Below are 10219 nucleotides of genomic sequence, written 5' to 3' on the forward strand. Positions count from 1 at the left end.
CAAAGCTGAGGATCAGCTCGTGAAAATTGCACTAGAGGCTGGATAGCCAGCTGGAGCAGGTGTCATGTCAGTTGTCATCTAGTGACTACTGATTTTTCCTGGTGCTTTGGCCTCTAGTGGGTTTTTACAGCATACAAGGGAGCTTCAAAAAACTCCCAAAAAATTCACAGAGACCAATAAAAGGGCTGTCTATTGATTCATCAAAGAAAATCTTGAAAATTTTGCCCAGTTCACCCGCAGTGTGCAAAGTGTTTGGAAATGCGCGCACTGCACAGTGCGCAACAAGTTTTTTGCAGTGCGCGCACTGCACAGTGCCCAACAAGGTTTTTGCAGTGCGCAAAGTACATCCGTATTTTATACCCCTTTAGCCAATCTCCAGACTCCTGGTCTTTGGCGTGAGCTTTGGCAACAAAAGATGTGGAGCCAAGAGCTTCAGTGCACCCACTGTACAGTACCTTGACAGATATACCTTCAAAGGTAGGAGTGGAAGGATGCTGCGTGTCCGTTGGAATAATGGCAGGGTCCCTCAAGTTACGGCCCCTGGGTCACACTAATCTTGTACCTTTGAGCTTTGCACTTCTACTGTCACTCTGGTAGGCAGATTTTCAATTGATCTCTTGGAATTCCCTTCACATGGTTTTGTTCTTGCTTGTTCACAAGACATATGTTTCTTGAGGTAGAGCAGTCCTGTTGAAACTGTTGCTGCCTTTCATTTATTTCTGTTTCTAGGATGCGCAAGCCAATCACACATCTGCAGAAAACCAATATGATATGGGAGATGTTTAATGTTTACGCATTAAATGACAACGGCAAGCATAACTTAGCTTTGGGGATGCGTTTAGAAAAAAGCTGATGTAAATATTTGCGTGTTTTTTTGTTGAAGCAAAGATGAAACAAGAGAAGAAGTAGTTGTCCAAATAAGATGCAGCAGGAATGATAATATCTGGCAAGTTCAGTGATGTGAGAGCTAAGGATTTAGATTTACAGACGCTCTGCTACAGTTTACCCAATTGAATGTTGCATTGCGCTGAACGATTCAAAGGGACGTCAATCAAATGGTAATCAAAACCAGATTTTTAGCATGATTTGCGGCCAGTGGAGAACAAAGGAACAAGTTCAAATCTTACCTTGCAACAAGCCCCCCGAAAACCTTTGTCACAGATGAAAAGCGGGTAAGGCTCATTAGGGTAGCCCCTATTACGTATATCTCTGGAGGGGAAATGATCTGGAAGAATAGCAGGATAAAATCAGTCTCTAAGGTCTGTACATGGAGAGGGTCTTAATAAAGATGGTCGACTCACGCTCGCCGTTTTCGCCACTGTAACAAAAAAGATCAAAATCCCCATCATCATGACACGACCAAAACTGCTTGTTTGGTCCCGCGTTGTAGGGAGAGCCCCGTGAGGGGGCGTGGTGGCGTTGGCTGTTGTCGAAGAGGTTGGTCGCATAGGAGAGGTCATTTCCCGCTGACGCGCCAGCGGCATCTTTAGCCGTTGACTTTTCGGGTTCGTTGGGTGACGCATTTCCGGCAGCGCTCCCAATTGGGCTGATGAACAGCAGCAGGATCGTGCTCAAAAGCATCGTAATACCAGATTTCATGCTTGGGTCTTGAATGCAACCGGATCCAAAGAATTCGATCTACCGGCTGTGAGAATATGGCGACTTCAAGTTAAGTTGCATTCAAAAATCGGGACTGAGGTCAGTCTATCACTAGAGAAATTGAAATTTAAATACCTCGAAGAGCAAAGGTAGAAGAGCAGAGGCTGAAGAGACAGGCGAGAAGGCGCAACGAGGTCGTCGCGGGCCTATAAGATATTGATTGGATTTGAATTGATCCGTTGGCTTTGTGGAAATTGGGGACAAGTACAATGTGCAAGTGATGTCTTTATACCGGTACATAGGGCAGCGAGACGAGGTGGCGTAGCCATGTTAAACGCCGGCCGGCAGAGCATGTGGGATGGATGAGGATCTGTATTCTCCTCGTGCTCCACGAGTCCTCAGTGCTCACTAGGGTACAGCCCGGGCTGGCGCAAAGCCCTCCCGTCAAGCCAAGTCCCCTGAAGTCCCTCAATAGCAGGAGGGGGGACGCCAAGGACCCTACCAGAATTGGTTAAAGTGGGACACAGTCCCACTCGGCTGCGGCTCTCTGCTGCACAGTTGACTACAGTCTCCTCTACCAGAGGCTCAAAGAGTCGGCGTGCTCTGGGGGGGACTGGCACGCATGCATTCCAGCGGCAGGCAAAAGCAGGTGGTGAAATCACCTACCCAACGACGCGATGCTGCGGTCAACTGAGCCCAGAAGACATGCGGCGCTTGGCCATCGCCCAGCCTAGGATTACTGGAAGACTAAAATAGGACAGATCGTCCAGCCACAAGGACCGTAATTGAACACGATCAAGGGGATCCAGGCTTGATCAACAGTGGATTGATTGGGCTCAAGCAGATATATGTAGATATCTGTGGAAAAAGGAGATGTTTGGAGCAGTAGGTCAACATGCATTCCCGTGTCTAATTACCCGAATTACAGCAAACCATGATCAAGACAAAGCCGGGTGGAGGAAACCGTCATATAAAAAAAAAAACTCTAAGAAGAAAAAAACGGAACAGCTAAAGATAATTACGAAATGAATGTGTATGTACAAAGAATGAATGTTTGCGGGATCGTACAAAGCTTACAGGGACAGAAAGACGATCCTCATGGATGGGAGAACCGAGCTGAAGAGCGAGTGCGACAGTGCAAGAACGAAGCAGAGCCGGTGGCAGACATCCCTGGTCTGGAAGGAGTATGTCACCCACCAAGGGGCCTGGATGACGCGGGCCATCACTTCTTGCGGAAGATGACGGGAGTGCCGGCGCAGAACATGCTGCGTCCGCCCACGCTCTCGGTGAGGTTGAAGCTGAGATAGCAGAAGGACTGTGGGCGACAGGGCATGCGGAGAGAGTCAGCGCGCGGATCACCGGTGGGTGGGTGTGGACCGGGGCATCAGACACACGGAGGCCAGAGTGTGGAAGTGGTAGGTGTAAGCCGAGTGCCGATCGCGATGTATCGGGCACGAAGCGTACTGGGCAAGCGCCGCGGGTGCAGAAGGGGTCAGCAGAGTCTTGGATGCACGGACGGACGGGCTCTCGCGGGGACGGGCTCAATATTGCAGGTGTTGAAGCTCTGACCCGAGTACGCATAGGTGCCATCGGTGTCGAGGGTGACTACAGAGCTGCGAGGATGACTTAAGCTGAGGGAGGTCTGGAAGATGGACTGGATGGTATAGTTGCTACATAATGGGCGGAAGAAAATGGGTACGTGCTCAGTTCTGGGGAGACTGACCTTCCCTTGACGAAGGTGCAGGGATCATCGGGGGAGGCTCTCTGGCACGGAGCTGACCCGGCCGTCACATTGGATAATTTCCGCAGGGGGTCCTCTAGGACCCAGGTGTAAAAACCCCGGGGAAGGAAGAAAAGGTACCACCCAACTACACGATCGTAGCGGGCATCAACTCTCCCCCGGAGAGGTATACACCAGGCCATAACACCTGGAAAGCCCAAACTTAACTAAGGCCCCGTTTGGCCGCCCCAATTTTGGTTATAAATCGCGCAATTTATAACCGGGGGTGCTCGGGGTATAACGCCTCATTTATATGTGTTTGGGCCGGCCAGTTATATTGTAAAATTCATTACTCGGTATAACGGGAAATTTATTCCCCCAGCCATTCCGGAAATAGAGGTCCTGACCTCTATTTCCGGGTGATAAATGGCTGGCCCATGGCTACATACATATGTGCTGGCCAATCTAGGGAGTACTACACAACCTCCCAATGACCGGTCAACCGGTCATTGAAGAGCACGCATCAACTTCTGGATGGCCGGTTTGACAGGCCATCCAGAGGACACCCTCTCGATGACCGTTCAACCGGTCATCGAGGAGGACTTCACCTCTCAATGACCCGACCAGTCATCAAGAGGGACTCTACACCCTCTTGACAACCGGACAAGTCATCAAGAGGGATTCTACACCCTCTCCATGACTGGTTGAAACCAGTCATCGAGAGGGACTCTACACCCTCTCGGTGTCCGGTCAACCACTCATCAAGAGGGTGAGTCCCTCTGAATGATTCTACACCCTCTCGATGAGTGGTTGACCGGATATCAAGAGGGTGTAGAGTCCCTCTCGGTGACTGGTTTCAACCAGTCATGGAGAGGGTGTAGAGTCCCTCTCGGTGACTGGTTTCAACCAGTCATGGAGAGGGTGTAGAATCCCTCTCGATGACTTGTCCGGTTGTTGAGAGGGTGTAGAGTCCCTCTCAATGACTGGTCGGGTCATTGAGATTCATGAGGCGTTAAGATGCTATCCTTGTACGGATGTTTGATTGTCTTCGACCACTGATGGAGGCCAATCAGGATAATGATGAAAAGTGCCATCCTCTTTTGTCCAAGCTGGTACTGTTTTTTTTTTTTTTTTTGAAGCATGCTGGGAGGCGACATTGTGAGGGATGGTGATGAGTGTGTATGACACCGAGTGAATTTTGGTTTGCCTAACAGACTTGTAATAAATGAGTACTATATGATTATTGAGTGGACGCACCAAACAGACCTGTCATAAATGTGCTGGTTGCCACCACAGATGTTTGCTCAGCACTTGCGTGCAAGTGCCTTCACCCCTCTCTTTAGGAACCCTTTAAGATCTCTTTAAGGACTTGGCTCCAAGTGATGTGTAATTTTGTGCTGAATTTTTGCTGAAGTTATGCTGAATGTTTATGAAGTCATGTTGGAAAGGGTCTGATATCATATGATACCAACTGCAACTTGACCGTATATATTACTTTAACTCTTTGAAGACATATGTACAACCACACTGCAATGAATTGTCAACTGCTTGGCAGAAACAATGGTTTCTTCTATTGAAACTATATAATATATTTTGATTAATCATGGGGTTATACCAGGGGAGCTTGCTCAGCACTTGCATGCAATTCCAATCATTCAATAATTTTTTCAGCCTTTTAAACTTACTTCCGGAACTCTATCAGCAAGTTACACTCAATTTCCACTCAATTAACTTGTGGTCAATCCATGCTGAATTAATGTTGAATCAATGCTGAATTTAGCTCAAGGCAAGTTTGAGATGGGTTCAATCTGGCTTGAGACTGAATTCTAAGGCTCTCGCAAGGATAAAAAAAACTTTTCCATGAGAAGATCTTGTCAACTTGAATTCCCAAATGTCCAGGAGATATTCCTCAACTTCTTGTGAAAGAGTGAAATTCACCCTTCTGAGGTTTAGAAGATGCTCAAGATAAATCCTTGAAGCTTACAAAGAGTCATTTCATAAGAAATAAAGCTGTATATAAACTTGATATGTGAGCTTGGAAAAGAGAAACGCTTTGACAAAATTCCTGATTCATCTATTGTTTAAAATGAATTTCAATCTGAACACCAAGATTTGGTAGTAAATTTGAAAACGTTTTGATGTATTAAATATTTAACAATGAATTTTTGGTGTGTTTTCTCTAGAATTGAATTCCTCTCTAACAGTTCTTTTAGATTGAATCTTCATTATTATCTGTGCCAGTTTTCTAGTACGCATGCATTTCCCAGGTTGGGTCTGCTTGACATGATGAGTGGACAATCTTGGGTATCAATTTCAATCTGAACATGTTATTCTTACTCAAATTTCTGTGGCTCTCTGGGCTAATTTTATATTGAATCATCATATTCTAGATTGGCTCCCTTTGATTGTTTCAGGAATGATGTGGGGAGTAGTGTTTTGAAATATTTGCTATTAATTGAATGTGCATCATTTTCCATGCTTGTTGTCCGATGCTATATTGGTTCTGCTTGACATGTTGTGTCAATGGCCCGCAAGCAATCAGCTCTGCTAGAATTCCAAGAGCCTCAGCTGGTGTTTTCTTTGGCCAAAACCCAAACCTTGAGAAATTCAACATGTGAAGGAGCCTACCCAAAACAAGAGAAAACATTACAAGGTTTCTCAGGAGCTTGGTAGCAAGAACAATTGTAAAAGATACAAGCGGAAATCTTACCATCAGGTTTCAACTAGCAGACATTCTTTATTCCTCAAAGGAATTCAAGAAGAATAAAAGATCAGCTTGTTTAACAGGGTATCCCCATGATTTTTTTTTGGTTGCAAGTTGGTTGTCTGATTCTTCAAGGTTAGCTGTTACATGAACAGATTGTAGCAAAAAATCACAAGGCTTAGATACAATTAGGCAACACTTATCAAGGATGAAAATATGGTTACTGAAAATGTGACACAAAAATGCATGGAAACAAACAACCTGTGATTCATAGTCAAAAGCAACATCCCAGAAGCAATCTAGTTCACCATTTCTGAGATTTTCAACGGTTGAATCAACATATAGCAAGATGTGTCTCTGGAAAACTATAAGAAGAAGAATCATATTTACGCCTCAAGTCATTATGTTCACTTGGATTTAAGGAAAGAATTTGTACAAGACTCAAAAATCTGGTTATGATTGATTTATATGTTGGGTAGAAGAGGGAGTTGACATGCAAGTTGATTTCAAATTTGAATTTTTACTTCAAGTTTGTTGGGCGGAATGGGGTCTTTGAATGGTGCTGATGTTTAAAGAGAGTATCATTTTTTATCTGGCTGGTAGTGGCTGAGCCTGTGTTTAAATTGAAGCAGACTGTTTGAAAATTTCATAGTTAAGTTCCATTTGAGAATGATGAATGCATGCATTGGCAATCCCCAATTCAGTCCATTTAAAATGATCAGGGATGTGAGATCTCTCTTCTAATTTATTGGCAGAAATGGGCTTTGGGTATGAGGTGGAGTGGCTCTACCATTTGCTGGTTGATTCTTGAAATGGCAACATATAATATTTACACCCTTGGAAGTGGGTGGTGTAGCCACCTTGGAATATAGTTGCAAATTCTTTTTGTGTGCCGTAACTGGCTCCCTGAAGCAAATTTTCCAAATTTTCTTTTTTTGGTGGGGATTTAAGGGCAAGCCATGCACAAGTGAATTGAGGCATGTTGAATCACCCTGAATTCCAACTTCCACTGCACATGGATCTTTCAGAAAAAAAATATGGATTGATTCAATTCAGAATGAGGATTAACAATTTTCAAGATACTCAAGGTGTGAATTCTGAATCCGTGAGTTGTTTTGTAGTGAATTAGATGCCAAGTTTATAAAAAAACTGTCTTTCCAGAAGGATCACATTTTTTCTGGTTTACTGCACCATTTTCTTCTCCCTGATTCAAGAAATATTTTTAAATAAAGAAAAAAAATAACATATCTGACTTAAACTTGACATTGCTTCAAAGTTTGAGCCTGAACTACTGTTGATTAGTCTGGAATTTGGGAATTGCTGTCTTCCCAAGTTGTGTTAGTAGTTTTTTCCTCTTCAGACTTCTGTCTATTGTAGAAGTAGAGTAATTTTTTGAATTAAATTTTTGACTTCTTTTGGTTTTGAAGCGGTTGACTTGAATTGGCGTGTGCCACACTAACATACGCCCGTACGTTTGTGTGACAACGGGGAGTCCTACACTGCGAGCCTCCTCGGAGAGGCTTATGTAATAAGCTCCTCAACTGGCTGGGTGGATCTCTTCAACCCACACTCCAATTGATGGCCGACCATCGGGTGGAGTACACACTCCGCTCAATGAACAGCAATCGAGCGGAGTATACATCCCACCCAATGACCGGGCGTCAACTGGGGTTTGTACTCCACTAATGATGACCGGCCATCGAGTCCTGTGCACACCACTTGATGACCGGCCATCAAGCGGCGTTCTGGGGTTTAATGCCGCTCAATGGCCATTGAGTGGAGTACATACCCCACTCAATGCCCAAGTGCTCCCCCCTCAATGACCTGTCTGTACAGGTCATCGAGAGGACATGTGACTCCCCTCGATGGCTGGCACAGACCGGTCATTGAGAGGAGATGTTACTCCCCTCAATGGCTGGTACGGACCGGTCATTGAGAGGAATTATTCCCCTTGATGACCTGTATTGACCGGTCATCAAGAGGTGTAAGTCCCCTCGATGACCGGCACAGACTGATGATCATCGAGGGGAGGTGTTACTCCTCTTGATGACCCGTATAGACCGGTCATCGAGAGGTGGGAGTGCCCTTGATGACCGGCACAGACTAGTCATCAAGGGGAGGTGTTACTCCTCTCGATGACCTGGACGGACATCAAGGGGAGAGAGGAGTAACACGTCCTCTTGATGACCGGTCTGTACCGGTCATCAAGAGGTGTGAGTCCCCTCAATGACCGGCACAATCCGGTCATCGAGAGGTTTGAGTCCCCTCAATGACCGGCACGGACCATTCATCGAGAGGAGGTGTGTTGAATCTCCTTGATGCCGGTCTGTACCGGTCATTGGGGGGAATCACACCTCTTGATGACCTGTACAAACCTGTCATTGAGGTGTGACTCCCTTCAATGACCATCATGGGCCAGTCATCGAGAGGAGGTGTGAACCTCCTCAATCCAGGTCTGTACTGGTCATCGGGGGGAATCACTCCTCTCAATACCTGTACACACCGGTCATCGAGAGGTGTGAGTCCCCTCGATGAACGGCATGGACCAGTCATTGAGAGGAGATTCCACTCCAATTAACTTTTTTTTTCTTTTGCCCCTGTGGTGTACCGGTGATCAAGAGGTGTCAGCGGGCATCCGGGTGGGCCAGACAGGGTGTGTACATAGTATACCCTGCTTGGCTGGGGTTCAACTTGAGTCCCATATGCACTCCAGCTCTGGCTGGAGGCCCAGCTCTGGCTGGAGAGCTCTGCACTCTCCTTTCAGGGAGGAGAAATATCATGAATGGAGTGCTGGGGATATGCACTCTAATTTTATGGAGTGGGACTCACCGGCACTCAATACATTTGCTGGCCACTGCAGCTCTTTGTGGTGCACTCCAAAGACTCTTGAGTCCCTGGTCCTACACTCCAGCCAACTTGGAGTATTATACTCTGTACTCCAACAATCATTGGAGCGCGCACTCCATACATTCACTTGTGAAGTGCTTTTGGGATTTTTTTGGAGTGTACTTAGGCTGACCCAAAAAAATACCAAAACATGAATCAGAGCAATCTACAGGGTATGGGTATACACAGAGGTCAAAAATCAGGTCAAAAAATTCATATGTTTGGTCAATATTGTGGATCAAGTCCACCTGATCACAGTTGGGCTTAGTTTCAGCATAGGTATGGTGTATGTTCTACATGTAACTTCCACAATACATCCCATACAATTCCAGTTAGGATCCGGTTAGATTGCGCCTGACATCAACCATTCTTTGAACAAAGATCAGACCAACTTCAAACCAACTTCGAACCAGTACCTTACAAGGTTTGGACCAAACCTCGGCATGAATTGAGAGAAGGCACTTGTAAACAGGTGCTGAGTAAACATCTGTGGTGTGCATAATTGATTTTATGACAATTGGCTTTTCACTTTTGTGTTATGTATATTATTATGTGATTTATAATATCACACCGGGCGTCCAAACGGGGCCTAAGTCCGAAGGTGGAGGCGCTTTGCGGAGGGGCTTATGCGGTTCCGTTGATTTAGGTCTGAGAGCAATGCCCAAAACCACCATGCCCCACAAATGTTTATGGTGTTCAAAATTGCATAAGATGTGTTTACATAACAGCATAACATGTGATTTTGGCTGGGAGATGTCAGTGTACATAAAACTTAAAGTGACATCTCCCAGACAAAATTGCAGCTTATGCTGTTATGTAAAAAAATCTTATGCAATTTTGAACACCATAGTTGCTATAGCTCTGCGACCTGCCATGAACCCATCAATATTTTTTGATAATCTGAAAGCTGTGGATCTTTCCTAATTTTTGACGCACTAAAATCAACATAGCTCCTCCTGCTTTGCTCAGAACACCTTGTTGAAGATGGTGGACTGCAAAAGCCAACCCAAGCTCCTTAAAACAGCATCTCTAGTGCAAATCCATAAGTTGCCTTGAGAAAAAAAACTGGCAGCTATCCAGGACTAACATCAAACAATGTCAAATGCTATTTCACATTCCCATTGATGTACATACCCAATCGTGGCCATCCACTAGGACCCTGGCTGTTGTTCCAAAATATGGTTTTATTTTCTATTTCTATATTTTCTCATGATCTTACACATTTGCTCTCACACTATTTACATATACATAGTGTATTATGGTTTTATTATCTCATCAACCAAAGTATGTACTTACAATTACTATACATA

The 10219-nt window shown here is 45.1% G+C and overlaps 1 protein-coding gene across 1 annotated transcript; it reads right to left on the bottom strand.

Moving 5' to 3' along the window:
- Positions 1–967: 967 nt before the first annotated feature.
- PtA15_14A338 (uncharacterized protein) lies at positions 968–1599 on the bottom strand (the record flags this gene model as incomplete). Its single annotated transcript, XM_053163043.1, has 3 exons — positions 968–1027; positions 1128–1225; positions 1302–1599. 3 exons carry the CDS (start codon positions 1597–1599, stop codon positions 968–970), a joined length of 456 nt encoding a protein of 151 aa, XP_053027009.1.
- Positions 1600–10219: the final 8620 nt, after the last annotated feature.

Source organism: Puccinia triticina, chromosome 14A (genome assembly GCF_026914185.1).
Source record: "Puccinia triticina chromosome 14A, complete sequence".
NCBI lineage: Eukaryota > Fungi > Basidiomycota > Pucciniomycetes > Pucciniales > Pucciniaceae > Puccinia > Puccinia triticina.